Here is a 19,200-nt window from a genome sequence, read left to right as displayed (position 1 = left end):
TTGGCAAGGGCAAAGGCTGTGGCCACTAGCCATGGCTAGTGGTGAAATAATATGGTAAAATATACAGTGGGCTCAGCGAAAGGCCGTGGCCACTAGCCATGTCGAGTGACCCGTTAACATTTTAAAACATACAGTGGGCATGGTCGTAGGACGTAGCCGAAGGCCATGGCTAGGGGCTGGTCACTGTTGTATAATATACAGTGAGCATGGCCAAAGGCCATAGCTAGTGGCATGTTAGTGTTTAAAAATATACGGCTGTGCCTACTGGCCGTGGTCAAAGGCCATGGCTAATGGCTAGTTAGTATTGTATAATATACAGTGGCCATCGCCAAAGGTCATGGCCACTGGCCATGGCCGAAGCCCATGACTAGTGACCCATTAATGTGTTCAAATATATACGGCCATGCCTGAAGGTCATGCTTAGTGCTGGTTACTGTTGTAATGTAATTAGTGATGTCCTAGGCTGCGCAGCCGGGGGCGCAAAGTTAAGGTGGCTTTAGCTCAATTTCAGGGGTCTTGTTACATTCAGTTTTCACCTTAACGTCCCTGCAACTAAAGTTTTTTGCCCAAATATATATACATGGTGTTTTATATGTAGGAGTGCTTCTATGGAGTGCTGTCTTGTAGGGCTGGGGCCCAATCTCGGGAACCTTAACACAGTATTCTCCGCCCATCAGGCTGGCTGCAGAGTCTTCAGGTACCCAACAAGCAGGAGAAAAAGAAGAAATCCCAAATTCTCAACAAAGTATTTTTTTAAGAGTGCATTTATCTTTTGCCAATGTAATTCAATTTACCAGCACGCAAAAGACGCTCAGAGATGTGTATTTGAAATACAGGTCCTCAGGAAAAAGAGTGCTCCACTCCCCTGCTACCCTCTTCTGACCCCCATAAAATGAGGACTTTAGAACTGTACAGCACGTCACCTGGGCCTTGCACAGAAGAGCGCATAAAACACTACACCCAGTTCCGGTGATTAGGCCAGATTTTCCCCGCGTTAACCAACATCCTACCCTGCCAACACCTCGCCTCCCCACCCACGGTCGCTGGTGAGATCCAGGGATCCCACAGTTAATAATTTCCATTTCCAGCCCCATTGCGCAGGCAGCGTCAGCGGTTCAAGTAACAGTGGGCACACGTGACCCTATGTATTTTGCTGTGTGGCTAAAGAGGCAGCGAGTTTGTAATGGACTGTAGGCCTGAGGTGTAAAAGGTTACAGCATCTGCCATTGAATATCTCCTTCGGTCTGTATGGTCCAGAGGCCAGAGTCTGTTGGTTAGCACAGAGGTTCTTACCAAAAACTCTGGCAGAGTTTACAGACCTGCAACATTGATATTACACATCATGCCTGGTACATGACTCGAGAGGTCATGAGTAAGTAACGGGTATTTCATTCGACCAACACGATCTGCTTTAATCGCAATTACATGAAGTGGAGGGTGGAGATTTGAAATTGGTTTTATTGTCTAATTTATGGTTGCTATTGTGTACGTGTATTTATTGTTTATGGTGAAATACGCAATACAAATGTTTTATTACCACAGATCATAACACACCCTTCCTTGATATGCACTTGTAGATTTACTTTACGGTTCTTAGAGAAATGTTTCTGGCTTAAAGGCTATATTTTTTTCAGCCATTTTTCTTGCAGTTCCACACTCCTAATGAAATGAGCCTTATAATGAACAAAGGACAGCTGCAAGTCGAAGGTACACGCGGGTTGCCTGAGTGACACACTTTAAGGGTGTGGGGGGGGGCTGGCAGAGGAAGGAGGGGGGCACACCTCCATTTAGGTAGAGCGAAGCAGTCCTGAAAACTCTCATGCTGGGTTGCACACACTTAGCAACCTATCTCGGTTTCTTTTGAGATACCTTCGTTATCTGTAAAACTGCACCTCCAAAGGCAGAAATCACACACTTGCCAACATTAGGTGTTCAGTATTTCCTTGTATTCAAGGAAGCAGAAAGTAAATGAAACAGGAAAGTTGTCCTACGCGGTCTATTCTGTCCCCCCAGCGATTGCTTGCTTCACACGGACACCTAATGTTTCGATTGGAATTGCAGATTAATGACAGCAAGCTGAAGAGCTGGGCGAGACATGACTAGAAGCAGGGGCAGTCATCACACAGGCCCCTTTGGAGTCTACATCTTTAGAGTAAGTGGCGGGTCAGAAGAGGAACACAGACTCCGATTTTCCTTCTCACTGCTGATGTTCATGAAATGAAAGGTGAAAACGCCCATCCTTCCCTATGCTCAAGGTGTTCCACAAAGTACAAAACAGCTGATATACGATGTTGTATTAAACACATTTGTTCTGCCTGTACTGCGTCGCCAATTGAATGGGCGATATTAACAGAGCAAACAGTGTCAGGACACAACCCGTTAACCACAAACCCCAATATACTGTAACGGAAAAGAGACAATCCTCATAAATACAGTTATTCCTTCATAACAAATGCTCTTCTAAGAGGCCTTTAAACATAATTAAACAAACTGTACCTTTAAGTCATGCATGTAAAAATCCTTGTTCTATTGCCCAAGGCCTCTGATTAATTTAGTAGGCAAACATCAAAGTTGTGATCATGGAATGGATCCCAGCTGGAGATGTGTAGCTGGGAAACAGCCAGTTCGGAGCAAATACAATGCACAATTGCAGAGCTGAACAAAACTAAACCACGACCACAATCGTCAGATGGGACTCTTCTTGTTGACAATGTATGCACTGTCCATGAACGGGCTGGGATGCTTGTCTAGGCCAAAAGAAAAAAGCGACTGCGAAAACCACACGCAGTGAAGATGCACTTCATTAGAAAGGCATTCCAATCACATTCCACAAAGGCATTAATGACCAATCTGATACAGGCAAAAGCAAACATTCTGCACAGGCTAGGGCAATCCAAATTATGCAAGTTTAACCGTGTTCAAATCCCTGTTACTCACTGGTCAGCATGATAACAGAACAGAGGACAGGCTAATCATCATCCGTACATGACGGCTGCCCAAAAGTATGTCCAGGAGATCTAAGACCAATGGATGTCCGGCAACAAGAGGAAGAAAGCTCACTTGCCGGCATTGTTATCCCACCCCGAGGTAAGAGCTTACCTGCACACCCCTGCGCACCTCAGTGCATCTAGTGTGTTTTGTTTTATTTTTTTCATTCTGTTGTCTGCCATTTTTGGCCTTTGCCTGCCTCCCCTTCAGCACTTACTGGCCTCTCTCCCCGCTCCCTCTCCCATCCATCCTGAGTGCTCCGATTGGTTCTTTGTGCCCATCTGTAAAACCACTGAGGGTCATCCCCCAGTGCAAGCTCACTCACCACCATTGTTATCCAGCCGTGCGGTAAGAGCCTGCCTGCACACCCCTGCGCATCTGAGTGCATCTATCTAGTGTGTTTTCATTTCATCTTATTTTTTCAGTTCTGTTGTCTGCCATTTTCGGACTTTCCCTGCCTCCCCTTCCGCACTTCCTGCCTCCCATAGTGAAAGAAACCCCAGGGTTGTTCCACTTTAATATATTCGTTTAAAAAGGCATTTACACGCCACTGCTTGCACGCTAAATCACCCACTGACCAGAGCAGTTTCCTGGTCCCCCTTCTCCCTCACATCCCAACCTCTGATTGGGCTGAGCAGCCCACATATGGAAACCATCTAGGTAAGCCCCTGCCCATTGTAGTCCTCTGTGAAGGACCCTGAGGCAACTGACCGCCCCAACGGAAGCAAGCCTGGAAGGTGTCTGCAGGTGACGCAGCCATCACCTCAAAATGCCCCGAGACAGAGTTGGACGATGCCAAAGAGAATCGTAACAAGGAACAAACAGAACAGATCTACACCCTCACCCTCCTCCAGTAGAAACAGCCGCAAATACTGAGCCCACCACAACAAACACTACAGCCAACAGAACACATATAATGAGAAGATAAAAATCCCTATATCTCACACAGTACATCGCTACCACTGCAACACCTCGACACTCCAACGCCACCAACAGGCTTAGACACGCTGACAACCAACTGGAACTGTGCAAAGAAGGAGAGGACACCAGAAGAGAAAGGTAAAAAAACAAAATCCTCACTCCATACATCACAAAAACACAAGGACACCACCAGCAACCTCATCAACACATAGAAGACTAGGAAACAGAAGAATTCATCAACCCAACCATCAACATAACAGACCGCCTTAATGACAAAGCAGGCTCTGTGGATCACCAACCAATCTACGACAACAACACAGAAGTACAAAACTAGGATAAAAAACAAACCACATCAAAAAGCTCCATTACAACCTAATCAACGCTAGATCAATGTCTAAGCATGCCACAGAGATCTACGACCTCATGTGCGACGGAGGTATCAACATCTTACTCGTAAACGAAACATGGCTAGATGACAATTACAAAATGACACTCCATAACTGCCTCGCAGACAACTTCAAGTGCTCCCAAGCAAACAGGGAAAAAAAGAGGAGGAGGACTGGCGATAGCTTACAAGGAACACATGAAAATTTAAACTGAAGAACCACTAACCATCAAAAACTTTGCATTCCTAATCCTTCACCCAAAAGCAAACCTAAAGACAAACCTCAAATTTATTCTGGTATACAGATCACCAACATACGATGCAATTTTCCTGGATGACTGCACTGAAGCAATCACCAACCTAGCCATAGAGCAGAACACCTGATAATCCTGAGAGACTTCAAATTCTGGTTTGACGAAGAAACCGCCAACACACAAATATCACTAGCCAAACAACTGAGGACAATGAAATTACATCAGCTAGTCAAATGAGCAACTCACGTGCAGGGATATACACTAGACTTAATATTAGCCAACAAAAACCTCATCACCATGGTGCCACTAATACAGATCCTCTGGAGAGACCACCTCATCATCCCCTTTGTGATCACGCTTGCCACAACAACCAAACAACCCAGAAAACGTACAACTATCATGAAAAGAAATTGGAGGACCATCAAAAACAGCAACCTAGTAGAACTACTTTAAATGAACAAGCCACCGGCAATGACTTCATAAAGCTGACCTTGACAGAAAAACAGAACTACTACAGCAAAATGGTAAACCCTGCTACTCGGCATCATGAAAAGAAAATACAGGAAGCTGGAACTAGAATGGAGGAAAACAAATGACCTGGTGAAGAAATTCCAACGACATATCCACTCATACAAAAAGGAAACCCATAAGGTCAAAAAGAAATACTACGACAACAGACTCGGCAAAACCCCAAAAGAAATGTTTAAAATCAAACGAAATGAGAAACAGCCTTGGGTGCAGCTACACACCAATACCTTCACTGAAATTATTCAACAACCTTGCAGACCACTTCAAAAACAAAATCAGCACCATCCAACAAATCATACAAAGCAGACCAAGCAACTACAACATGCAACTTACCAAGCCATCCGAGGATTGCCAGAAAAAACTCTGAAGCCTCCCCAAATATCAGCAGAGACATTTGTCAAGCTGGTAAGCAATAGCAACAAAGCTCCCTGCCCCCCCCACCCCTCACCCCCTTGGGTCTCTAACCCTGAGATATACACAAATCAATCCTCACAAAAGGAACCCCCATGGAATACTACAGAAACCTTTTCAACCAATCACTTTCAACAGGGAAAGTACTGAGATCTTTCAAATCGGCATACATGAAGCCGCTCCTCAAGGACACAGCAGGAAATGTGGAGGACCTTTCCAACTACAGACCCATCTCAAACATCCCATACCCAGCGAAACTGCTCAAAACTTCTGTTTACATAATAACATAAGGATTCATAGAACACCACTTACTACTGGATCAAGCACAAGTAGGCTTCAGACGAATTAGAGGAACGGAAACGGCACTGCTCTCAATCTGGGACGATATGAAGGCTAATACAGACTCAGACTAAAGCACATCTCTAATACTTCTTGATCCCTCTGCAGCATTTGACACAGTCAACCATGACATCCTAATCGGGAGATTGGAAGAAATAGGAATCACTGACCTAGCCTTACTATGGATAAAATCCTTCCTAACAAACAGAACAAACTGTACAGATAAAACCTTTCAAATCAACCCCAAGAGAATCCACCTGCACAGTAGCACAAGGATCCTCCTTAACCCCATTGCTTTTCAACCTATACCTGGCGCCACTAAACAGGCTCATTTAAAAACATGGCCTCACATTCTACAACTACGCTGATCACACAAAGATTGTCTACAAACTACAAGATACACAGGAAGGAAACAACACTGGAAGACTGCCTACACGAACTCTACAGCTGGATAAACACCAACAGCCTCACACTCAACCCGGGAAAAACAGAAATAATGATCATATCCAAAAGCGGGGAAAATAATCACTACATCCCATGGCCGACGGAACTTGGAACAGCACCGACTCCATCAATGATAGTAAAAAAACCTTGGAATCTTGATGGACAACAAACTAACAATTGAGCCACAAGTAAACGCTGTAATCAAGAAATGTGTCTTCCTCCTACATGCAGTGAAAAGGATCCTACCATTTCGTTCTTTTACCCACAAAACACTCACTATCATCGCACTCATCATGTCCAGAGTAGACTGCGCCAACAGCTTATACCCAGGAATGCCAGAACGGCTATTAAAGAAACTTCAGCAGATCCAAAATGCTGCGGCCAGACTCCTGCTCAAACTACCATGAAGAGAACATATTACACCAGCGCTGAAAATGCTACACTTGTTACCAATAAAGCAGCGAATTAAGTTAAAACCAATGTGCATAACGCATATAATAATCCATGGCCAAGGAGCAGAGTTCCTAAAAAAGAAAATAACCGTCTACCATCCGACAAGACCACTCAGATCAAGCAACCACATTCGCTTAGAACTAAAAGCATACAACTGGATCATCTTTCTCGCACCTGGCAGCAATAACCTGGAATGACACCAAAAAACATATGCAACACAAGGGATCAAAACATGGTTCTTGGCCTCAGAACCAGAAGGAAACTACTAGGAAGAATGCACCCTATGGGCAACAAGAAGCTTAAGGAGTAACCCATGACCCAAACTTAATCCCCCCTAATTGAAGGGTGGGGAGGACACCCCCAACATCCCTTGCCCACACAGCTATTCCACAGAGGAAACTCAGGTAGCTAAGGACCCCAAGTCGTGGGCAGGGAGTGACCAGAACAGTTTATCCAAATCGTCACCAACCGAGGCCAGGCAACTCTCCTGCTCCAGCCAGGTAGACATACCACTAGAGGAGCACAGAGGAAAACTGCCACTCATCAACATGCCCGCCAACTAAGCGGACAAACTACATTACCATACATACAGGATAATGATTGATGTTAAGCACTGAAACTCAAAGACAAAGAAGTAAGGAAAACCAGCTAACCAAACAACTCTGAAACCTTGACTTTCTGCATACTCTTACCATACAGAAACTCGCACAACCAAGTCTCTGCACAGCATTCCGCACGCACTTCACCACATTGCAACAGACTAACACCACATAACTCCTCACAACAGCACATGGGAAGTAACGCCGATCCGAAAACCGCACTCAAGCTCAGCAAACTGTGCAAACCAAACTGAAGCTGCCAACAGGAAATCAAAACTCACTTTCCTAGTCACATTCCATTTTTCTTTTACCACACCCTCAGTTTCAGATCCATCAGAGCGCCTGGGGACCGCGCGTGATACAAATACCTTTAACATTAACCAACCCAACTCGCTCAGAGCAGAACCATCGCTGTATCTCTTTCGCAAATCCCTCAAAACCACGCTATTCAACTAACTCCTCCTTCCCTTCACCCACTTCAGCTCGCACGCATCTGATACGAAAAGTTTTCGACACGAAATGCTTGCTGTAATGAAAATTGCTTTGTAACCATCTTCCTTCCATTGTAACCAGACTATGTATGTATTCATGTAACAGCGCCACGATGCCCCCGGGCTGACGTGCGCTTTAAATAAATCCGAATAAATAAATAAATAAATAAATCTAAAATATCAATGGCTCCCATAATATTCTAGATAAAAGGACAGCTGAGTACTGTGAAGAACCTGAAGGCGTCCTCACTTCTTTTTCCACAGAGTCCCCCTCTGAAGTGGCCAGGGAAAGGCCATCGCTTTTGTATCCCAACCCTGAGGATGGATACGTGATGGAGGATCACCTGGCTGGAGGGAACCTGGGGAATGGGGAGGGGACTTCTGTGGAGGAGACATGGTATTCCCCTTTCCGCTTTCATAATCATCCCATTAGCCCTAAAGACTTTGTGCGATACCGTCAACCCTTTCCCTTCTCCTCCTTCCAGACTGGTTCTCAAAAACAACATCTTAGTACTGGAATGAGGAAGAGAAACTAGGAGGACATATCCTAATTTCACTAACACACACATCAGAGAACAAACAGTGGTGCAAATGCTTCTTTTATTAAATCAGACAGTACCAAACACCACTCTGGTTCCAAGATGTGGAGGAGGACTATGAAGGCACACCAGAGGAACAACCAGGTATGTCTGCCTAATGGAGTCCTCCAAAGTCAGTCAAGGGAACTCAATGACCAACACCTAGGGCCACTTAACACACCCGGAGTATAAAAGGTCTGAGGAAGGAGGAACAGGCTTGAGGAAAAGAAGTTGGAGACACATGTGGCTGGAGCAGCGCTGCGCAGGAGAAGGGGACGCTGTAGCCATGGTTGGCTGTGTGAGGGTCCAGAGGTCCTGCTATCCGCCAGAGCGGGTCAGGTGGGGAGAAGCCATGGTGCTCCTCGTGACCACAGCCCCTGCCAAAGGAAGTGAAGAGAGCGGGCGGTACACGCTGTGCAGACCGCGAGAGGAAGGCAGAGTTTGGAGAAGCCGGGATGCCAGCGGAGCCTGGAGAAGCCCATCGCGGAGGACACCAAGAGGAAGAATGCTGGGGAGATGATTTTGGCAGGTGGGGTCAGCGTGCAATACTACATCAACATTTTTTAATGGGCTTCCATCCATGATAAAGCAAGCAAATTATGTGTTGTGGCTAGACTAGTATTTCAGTAGTCAGTCGCCTTGTTTGTACACGCATGGGTGGGGGTCCAGGCTGGCATGGAGTATTGTGTGACCTGTGCTTTTGTTGCTGAGCTTGGGGTGGGAAGGCCTCTACAGCATGCCTTGCAGGGGAGGCGAGGGGGGGTCCACATTTTGGATTACACCACAGAGTGTTCGGAGGTCCAAGTGGAAGGCGGTCCCTTTTCGGGGTCACATTGCGAAATGGGAGAAGTCTTTCGTAATTTAAAGAAAGAATATCTGGAATAAAAGGCAGACATCCTTTAGAGTGTGAGTAATAGGGGGAGGAACAGTATAACACTGAGTAATGGCAATTATCGTACGGAATCATGGCATTTTCCATCAACACAAGAACACCTGGCCTGCTCCTGTCTGTACCTACTAAACTCGGAAAGCAACTGCGCACTAAGAAAGGGGCCCTGAGGTCTCTTTGAAGCATTAATAGCGAATGAAGTCATCACTTTTCTAGTGAAACCTCTGGAAATCGTCAACACTCGTGTGCACTTTCACACAAAGACATGTGAAGATCAAACCATCATAAATGGGAGCCATGTGCCCAATAAGAGACTGAAAAGAAGTACATGTCCATTAGAAACAGCTGGTGGCAATCATTATATGCATGGATCCTCACCGCAAAGTGCATCACCTCACAGAGGGGCCATGTTTATGTCAAGCAATGCGACACAGCATCTAGCAACCTTTAGGTCAGCTGCCCTTCCGATTGCCAGGCACGCCAGTTCAATTATTCTGGCACGCCTGCGTTCATTATGCGATTGAGGAAGCGCCAGACCTCTAAAACTGCGCGCAGTGTAACAGAAGGCGCAAACGAGCAGACGCAAAGTCAAACATGTCAATAAAATGAATCCGTTTTACATTGCACAGCAACATACATGTCCCCAGCATTCCACTAGAAACCTGCACTGGCGCCTTCAGCCATTTTGTGACGCACGGCACTCTCACACATGGTATTGATGTCATTCGTTATATTATACAAATCAACTGATGGCTCTGCACATTTACTATTGGTTTTCTAAATAGGTTTCCCCCATATTGAAAATGGTGCATTCCACACCAACTAGGCAATCACTTACCAAAGCAACAGACACACTCGAAGACAGAGTGGCACGTCATGCTAAAATGATGTGAACTGTTAGGTGTCTGGGGCAGTATGACTCAAAGGAGTAGGCCCAGGGTGGCAAATTGCCACAAGAGCAGCTTTCTATTGCAAATTATTTTCAATTTTACTGGCTGTCATTTTTTAACTATAAAGCCAATTGTGTGAGTCTGGCTGATCCACAACACTATGAGTACATTTTGAGCGGTTGGCAGTCATTGCACTCCGACAGCTAAAGTCTTTCCTGGCCAAACATATATATGCTTGATAATTACAAAAGCATTATTGTTGGTGTGGCTTGTTTAAAAAAAAAAAACAAAAAAAAAAAAACAAAATAGAAATCCGCTCCAGCAGTGGTGGAAATGGAACAAAATTGGTGGGGGATCCCGCAATGGCCGAGGTGGGGGCGGTGCCTGAGAAGGCAGGGATTAGGGGTGGGGGCGGAGCTGGCAGTTGACCTCCGATCAAAGGAAATGTCCGAAATAATATTTTAAAACGGCGCCATTTCTTTCATGCCGCTTCTTTTCCAAACTATATATGAATTACACTTTAAACCACTTCCATGGCACTGGTGATGAGTTACTTCACTATGCGGATAATAGAGTTGCTGAGTAAATATTCTTTAAAATGCACAATTTGCATCCCATTTTATAAAAAACTCCCCCTTGGGTACTATTCAAACAGGGTGATTTCTGTTCGCCATAAGCAACGCTTTCCTTGACTTGAACCACACCCGGCACAGCTCCTGCAGCTCCCCTCTGAAAGCAGTTGGGTGGCTGCATCATGTGTGATAGTTTCAATGTTAATAGGGGTATTTATTTATTCATGTAATGTTTGTCGGATACCAGTACATTTATTTATTTTTGCAATGTTTGTCGGATACAGGTCGTGGCTGAGGACCGGGTTGTGGCTGAGGACTGTAAATTTCTCTGGTGACCCCTTGCACGGGGTCACCAGAGGAAGTTAGTTTTCTCGTGGTGCTTTGCCCTCCCCGCCACAGCTAGCGCAGAGCGTAGTTTTGGGGTGGCTGACTTTGGCCGGATCCAGAGATCCGGCTACACATTTGGTGCCGGATCTCAGATCCAGCGAGAGCCAGCCCAATCACCAGCTCTGCGCACCAGTAACCCAACCCAATGCACTTACACCAGCAGTAATCCAACCTAATGCAGTTGTTGAGGTAAAACATTGCTTTCGCCCCGATAGCCAGTATTGGATTTACCAGAAGATTTCAAGTTTCCAGTTCTCTTGAAATCGTTAAATGAAGCACTGAATCGCTCTGCCTACTATGAATGGTTCGGTTTTAAGCCATTTCAGAGTGCTAAAATGAGGAGCAGTCTGTGGATTATAGAATATGTCAAGGGCCTCACTTAGCCAGACTGCAAAGGAAGAGTATGTCGGGGAACAGTGAGAGCAACCAGGATGATTGACCCTTGCGCTAGAAATGATCGAAACATGTCATGACATGGCGAACAATGGCTGGGGCGCATTCATGAATAACTGGAACCCTAGAGAGCCATGGCTAAAGTGATACCAGAAATGCGGACATTTCTGCCTGCCTTTTTATGCCTCTTCAGTAGAAAGTGGTATTGGCACACGGCACCTCACCGCCCACAATTCCAAAAACCTGGAAGCACATGCTCCCAGTTACCTGGAAAACGGGGGGTATAGCACCTCAACCCTGGCGCCAGCCAATACAAAGACAGTAAAGTTCCTGGAGGTTGCATGCTCTCCCAATCTCAAAGGATTCATGGAATGACAGCTGATGCCTTAAGAATGAGAATAGGTGTACAGAAGCCATACACGTGGCGTGCAGTGGACATGTGATTTGGAGCTCATCATAGCCTGTAAAGCCATTTTTCCAAGTTGAAGTCAGGACTCAATGTTCCAAAGGAAAGCCGCACAGATAAATGGCGCGCCAGACCTCTATTTCTAAAAACGGCCAAATACGCTCAGAGTAAAAAAAATAAAGATACAAAAATGCTCCCCTCCCAAAAAAAAACAATAATATATGGACACATCGGGGCCTAGACCTGTGCTTTGTCCCCGCAGAGTTCCACGGCTATGTTCGGCTCAGTGGTGCAGCATAGCAGTGCCACTAAAGGGAAAGGCAGTATTACCTGATCTGAAGAGGACATTTAAGGTCAATAAGCACCTTTTCATTTGCATGAATGTCTAGGTGGATAGTATCATGGATTCCAAAAAATGTCCGCTTTAGAGATTTATATATTATGACTGTGGTAATATATACACACATTGGGAATTCGAACTTTTTTTTATTTCCGTCTTAAAACACAGGGATTCCAATGTTCCCATTTCCAAACCACTTCTGGAGCCCTGCATAGACCAAAGTCTTATGTCAGTGCATTGCACAAAGAGGATCTTTCAAATGGACATGGGCCAGCCACAGCCTACCCCCCTGATCATGTATGACAGATATGGATACCATTTTTAGCATGTAAATAACTGCAATCCTCTGCACTGGGGATCAATAGCTCCTTATTCCCATGGTGCCCGCTTCACCTTGCACTGCGGTGCCCACAAAGCAGCTGGATGAGTCCCACACCAAGTCCGGTCCTCATGCCAGCAGCCACACAGAGCCCAGTCAAGAATACTACTACTAAATATAAACGCTGAAGACATTTCTGCCAAACGTTCTGTTGTGCCCGCAGCAGCCATGCCATGCATAATGCTGTCCAACGTGCATCTCCTTCTGCAATGCATGCACGTTCAGACTATAGTCTGCTGAGCTCCCGGGGAACCTGATGCGCTTAGAAGCCATGACGGGGACATGTTGGTGCTGTACATAACATCAGCAAAACAAGACTAGGGTTCACAGACCACTTGCACATAGGCACGTGATATGCAGTGTGGAATGACCATGTATTCTCTGCTATGATCATTGAGGCTTCCACCGGGGTCAAGTTACCCATGGAACCCCATGACCAAAAACAAGCTTGCGCTATCTGTAGCAAGTGCGGTCCAGGGAGGCACACAGCATGATTGATCTACACTAGGGTGGGACACTGAATCAGTCCAGGTGCCTACATGCAACTATGGGGGCTCGGGGTCAAGGCCTACATTATACATGCCAGAGTGTGCGTCAGATGGTCTTTTATTGTCTGGTGCATGACATCAGCATTGAGAGTCACGCATAACATTTTATAAGGGGGACGAAACAACCAGACATTCGATCACCCTCTCCCCTCCCCTAAATACACAGGGCCCTTCACAAAAACTCACATCCATGTATGGATGTGTGTGGAAGTGTTCACAAAATTTAAAACATGCATGTTTAGACACATCCACGGACAATAATGTGTCAAGACATTTAAACACACATACACCGATAGATCCTGCAAGTTTCCCTCAACACACTTGCAGAGAAGGCAAACTAAACACGACACATCAGAAGCAGGTAACATTTCGAATGCCTTCTGTCCTTTCAAAGGGGTTCAAGTAGGGTCAGACCCATATGGAGGTTAGTGGGATGTACCACGACAAGCACCTTGCTCTGGGTTTTGAGAACAAAGATGTCATGTTGGAACCACAGCTGCTGTGGCACAGGAAGTGTGAGCGTATCGCTCCAGCAGTGGAGACATGATCTGGAAGCATCGTGGTGTGCTGCTTGATATGCGACACCTGGCGGCAGGCCTTAAAATGAGCAGTGAGGGGATATGTAGCATGTTCTGGGTCTGCATATTTATCCTTACGATTCTCCAGTACAGCAGTAGCCTTGCTCGAGGACAGCTACTCCGGGGTCGTAATGAGCATGTTGCTCTATCCTGTGGAGAATGTGAAGTACATGCAGCAGCAAAGTGGAGCATGGCTGAACCTAAGCAGGAGAGCCTGAACCTGGGTATATGAGGTAAGATGAAGATTTCTCTTGGAATAAGGAGGTTACATCTTGGGGTCAGGGGTTGCAGGCCTTGCAAATTCTTATAAGTCCCACTAGACCTGCAGGGCAAGTTTCCTTAGTTTACATACTCGACCTAATAGAAATGCACTTGCCCCAAAGTGATAGAATGTTTACCAGTGTTTTTTCTAAAATGGTGCCATAAGCAAACTTCATATTTGGTGCAATGCTGTCAAGCATGCACAGTGAAACTTGTATTTGCAATTTACTGCAAACAAAGTGTGCTTGCAGTAAATGAAAAATAAGTTTCTAACATCCCCATACTCACCAGCAAGGTCGTGTATCATGAAAATGGTATTCGCCCTCCATAAAAATGACTCACCAATGCTACTGGGCTAGTATATTATGCAAGCCCTGACGGTTGAATCTCTAATAGTAAGACGCCATTGAAGGCCGCAATAACAAAGATTGATAAGCCTGCGTTGTCCAATGTATTTTTGTATTTACAACACAAATGTTAAGGCTGGGTCTACCAATCAGGTTTGCAAAAATGTAGTCAGGGACTAGAGGCACACGCCCTCCACTAAAGCCCTCTCTGAACTAACGAGGCAGGAAGTGACAAGAGTTAGGGATCGGGTGAAGGTTACAACAAGGGTACGTGCCAACAGCGTGATTGAGATTGGAGGAAGCCAATAATGTTAACCTTTGGGAATTAGTTGAAGGACCGCTGCCCTCATTGTTGACTGGCTCAGCAGACCGCAATGCTTCAGTTTTGCACTCGTGTCCGAGAACAAAAGGACTCAGATCTCAACTTGAGACAGACATTACCGACTTGATGAAAGCGTGTCCCACCACCACATGCTTAATTGCATTAGGAAATAGTGTAAAAAGTCAAACATTTTCCTTTTACCCGCAAACTTGGGGGCAATTAATAAAGCTATGAAATTCTAGAGATCGGTACACATGCGCGTCTTAGAAGAAAACGCCAATTTATCTCTCGTACTTCAATTACAGGAATCCCTTTAACAGGAAGGATTTAGCACCATTGAGGCTGTCAGATCTTTGGAAAACAGGGAACGTCATACCATTTGAGAACTTTCAAACCATATCTTATAAGTTACTGATATAGAACTCAACCTAACTGAGGAGCAAATGGAATTTAAAAACAGGAGCCATTTTTGAGAAACTACAGGGGAACATATGCTTATATTGTCACATAATGCATATTAAAATATTGGCCATGTCCTGCTTAAGGATGGAGTATTTCATGAGCAATAGAGCCTATTTTACTCAGGATATTAAATTATAGGTAATTCACTGACACTTGCTTCACTGCTCAGCTGAAGCTCTGTTGCCACAGGCTACACTGACCTGCACAAACTGGCAATATTTAGGGGGCGGGAAGTAATAAATACAAATATTTTTGGAAATATCAGAGGCCAATTTTGAAAATTTGCTAAAAGTAAAAATATGTAGGGATATACCAGATTTTCGCTTTTACTGATCAGACAGCAGGTAAGCATGCACCAACACGTGTTTACTGCTTCTGTCCCCACAGGCCATCCACACCCTCTTTCTCCCCCGTGATGTTCCCTTGTGCCACCCCCCTTCTCGCAAACAGGTGTTGCCCGTTTTGCTTGATTCTTCCACCCTGCTCCCAGTCACCCCCCTACAACCCATTTCTGCAGGAGTCTGTCCAGATACATTCTGGTTTCACCATCACCGTCTTGTGGCCAATGCTAGATTTGACTTTTACGGACTTCATTGATTCACGGTGCGTCACCTTTTCTCATGGTGGTCCTGAATCGTGCTGTTCCCATCTTCATCTTGTATCCAGGCTTGCAACATTATGTGTTACTACTGACTTCTGCAATTGTATTCGCTCTCCCCTCTTGCTTCTCCACTCTTTTTGCCTGCTTACTCTCTGTTCTCTCCTCCTCTCCCTTTCCCCAACTCCTCCCGTTACTTTCTTCTATGCACTTACTCTATCAGAATTGTCCCTGGACCTAGAATGATAGCATCCTCGTATGTCTCCACCCTCCGTCCCCTTACTTGTCCCCCTCCCACCTCCTCCAGCACTATCTGAAATGTCATCAGGCCTAGTACGATAGTCGCTCGTTTTGTTCCTCCCCTCCCTTTCTGCACCCCTCCCCCTCACATTTTGTTTTCTCCAGCTCTACCAGAAATGTCATCAGGCCTAGTACGGTAGTCGCCTGTCTGTTTCCATTTCCTTTACACTCTCCCCCACCCTTCCTTATCTATGTCTTAGCTCTTGCACTATCTGAAATATCGTCAGGCCGAGTACGATAGTTAATTTCACATCCTTACCGTTCCCGGCCTGTAAGAATGTCATTGTATTTTTCCCTTGTTCCCTCCCTTGCCTTGAAGCGCTTTGAAACACATTGTGTATAGGCGCTATATAAATAAACTATCATATCATACTAAGCAAGTGTTTTGCATGGATAACCACCACAATTACACATGTGCTAATGTGAAAAGAGAGCTACACAAACAAAATGGTGGGAACAATAAACAGCCTTGCATCAAAGAAATTACCCATTTATCTTTCACAGGGTTGATATGAACAAATATCTTCATGGTTTGGGCAGTAATTTGCAACATAACTAAACCTTTAGGGCACACTTCAACCCCCAACTCCCCAAGCGGGGCAGGGGTTCCAGAATGCTGGATTTTGAAGTCAAGGGTGTACAATACTTACCGCACAGCCTGCCACCAATTGGGATGTATATATTATTCTCGGGGTAGAAGTTATTTTAGGTCTTCTATATACACGACTGGTACATAAACAGCCGAGGTGAACTTGAACATATTTTAAAGAACATATTTGTATCCACCATCATCCTAGCCCCCCTGAAATCTGTTTGCATATAAACATAGAGGTCTCTTCTTGAAAAGGGGGTTCTTTGGGTAGCAAGAGATGAGCTTGCTAGGGAGACTGGAGAGGAAGAACTTATCACAGGGTCCCTCTACACCATGCCTCATTGTTCTTTGCTGGGTTTATGTTAATGCAACGGATTAGCACTATCATGTGACTAAGCAAGCTGTAACCGGTAGCAGTAGCACTTTTGGAAAGCAAATGGTAGCACTTTTGGATAGGGGGTGCTTGGGTAGCAAGCAATGAGCAAAGCAGCTTGCCAAGGAAACTGGAGAGGAATAATTTATCAGAGGGTCCCTCTACACCTTGCTGCATTGTTCATTGCTACTGGTAGCACTGATGATTAGGATACTAGAGAAGAGAATCTAACTGTTTGGGGAAAAAAAGAGATCCACCGGATGCATGCATGAGAAGCAAGGAGGGATGTGACCCTCGCAACCTCCGCCTGCATCCTCTTGCTCGCCTGCCTCCTCATTCCCAGAGGTGATCTACTTGGGGGGGCGGAGAGGCTGAGGATGCAAGTGTCCTCGCAGTCAGCCATGCATATGTAAATGTCAGGCACGTGGCAACCACTCGGATCTGCATTCTAGCAAAGGGCCTTTCAACGTCAATGCATTTTTTACGTTATCACACTGTACAGACACACGCCCAGGCAGGACCAGCTTTAGGGCCAGCAGCGCCCTGAGCGAATTGGCACCCCAACCCCGCGCGCCCCTGGTCAACAGGTGGTGGGGCCAGGATGTGCCACTTTCTTTTTTACCAGGTGGTAATGATGTGAATAGTTATTAAATGTGCTCCGCCACCACGTAGGCATTTAATAACCAAGGGGCGCCTGCCGCACCTTCTGCCACTACGCCAAATCGGGGGAGCCCTTAAAAGACTCCTCACCCCTTGCCCACCGAACTGGCGTGGCGGGGGCTAATGGCGCCCTAGGTGGTTGCCTGGCCCCGCCCCTCTCTCCCAGGCCGGCTATACGCCCAGGCAGGGGCTGCGATGTACAGGCAGGTGTATGTGTAGGCCCCCGTCTGCATTGCACTCCCTCCCGTACCTCAAGTCGCAGGTTCTGCTGTATTCCAGAGCCCAACCCTCCATGAATTAGGGTTGCCATCTGGATCTACGGCAGTTCTGCGGATGAGGACAAGATGGCGGCGCAGGGGCATCTGCACACGCAGAATCATGTTTGTGAATCCCACGCCCAGGAAATGCGGCGTTTTCCTTACTTGCACGCACACGTGGCACAGGCAAGCGAAGGACGTTCTCTGCGAATCAGCCCCATCGGTGTTTGACACTTACCAAAGTTTGCAGAAAGAGAAAGTTGGAAAGCAAACATGCCCAGTCTCCTGTGCCCGGGTGCACAGCAAGTGCCACGGAAAACCCTGCAATAACAACTTGCTTTTTATGCACGTTACACATTTCTTTTCCCCTTTTGCAGGGCGGTCAATAACTGGTGTTGCTACTACTCACTTTAAAAGGTACTCCAACCCTGATCATGTTTTCTAAATTGGGCAGACCCCATTCATCATAAGACCACCACCCCCTTTGCTCCCAATACTAAGATTAGGGTGCATAGTATTGCTTAAGGGGTGTCCTGGGCTGGAAGATCTCCACCTCGTCACTGTACCCGGACTTCAGCTCATTATCTGGCAGATGGCAAACGAGAACTGCAACTAAACACGCCTTCTGGCATCACAGTGGCCCGCTCTCCTCATTCCAGGGAGGGATGGAGTGGCGAGTAATTGCACAAGATACGTGTAATTACCATTCTTGGCGCTTCCGCCCTGTGTCGCCTGCACTATCATTAATTCACAGCAGTCCCTTTTCTGTAGACCAGAGGCATATTAACTCCCGACTCCGCTGTCCGGACAGAAAGCAATGACAGGCAACACACCTGCAGACACCACATCCTCTAATGACTGGCATGCATCACTCCAAAGGGTGTTTAGTTGCGGCTGCCCAGGGACTTTCCCTGGGATTGTGGCTGGTCAGAGACTGCTTTCACGCCTGCATCAGGACCCCACTCCTGTCCCAGCTGCGCCTACATAATTAGGGCCTTTTCTAGCTAGGAGGGGGGGGGGGGGACAAAGCGGGCAAAGTGATTCCTACCTGTTGGCCAACAACTGGGATCGTGTTCCAGACGGAGAGGTCAAGTAAATCGCCAGGTCTCCACGTCGTGGGTGGCTGATGGTGACGCGCACAACCACGTGCTCCAGGTAGATGACGTGGTGGTTCAAGTTATCCGCACAGCCAGTGGCTTTGTACACCGAGCGGACCACGTGATCAGGCCGGATTGTCCTGCAGGAAACGGGAACA

General features: G+C 46.2%; 1 protein-coding gene across 3 annotated transcripts in view; it reads right to left on the bottom strand.

Moving 5' to 3' along the window:
- The window catches only part of PCSK5 (proprotein convertase subtilisin/kexin type 5), a 1,619,480-nt gene that overhangs the window by 628,460 nt on the left and 971,820 nt on the right, over positions 1-19,200 (bottom strand). For all 3 annotated transcript variants that reach the window (XM_069625842.1, XM_069625844.1, XM_069625843.1), the window contains exon 12: positions 18,994-19,182. In XM_069625842.1, the coding sequence (XP_069481943.1) occupies positions 18,994-19,182 (189 nt within the window). The remainder of the gene's footprint in view (positions 1-18,993; positions 19,183-19,200) is intronic.

The sequence above is a fragment of the Ambystoma mexicanum genome, chromosome 6p (assembly GCF_040938575.1).
Source record: "Ambystoma mexicanum isolate Mex_15411 chromosome 6p, UKY_AmexF1_1, whole genome shotgun sequence".
Taxonomy (NCBI): Eukaryota; Metazoa; Chordata; class Amphibia; order Caudata; family Ambystomatidae; genus Ambystoma; species Ambystoma mexicanum.
The sequence above is the reverse complement of the archived record's forward strand: the minus strand, read 5'-3'. Positions and strand labels throughout refer to the sequence as shown.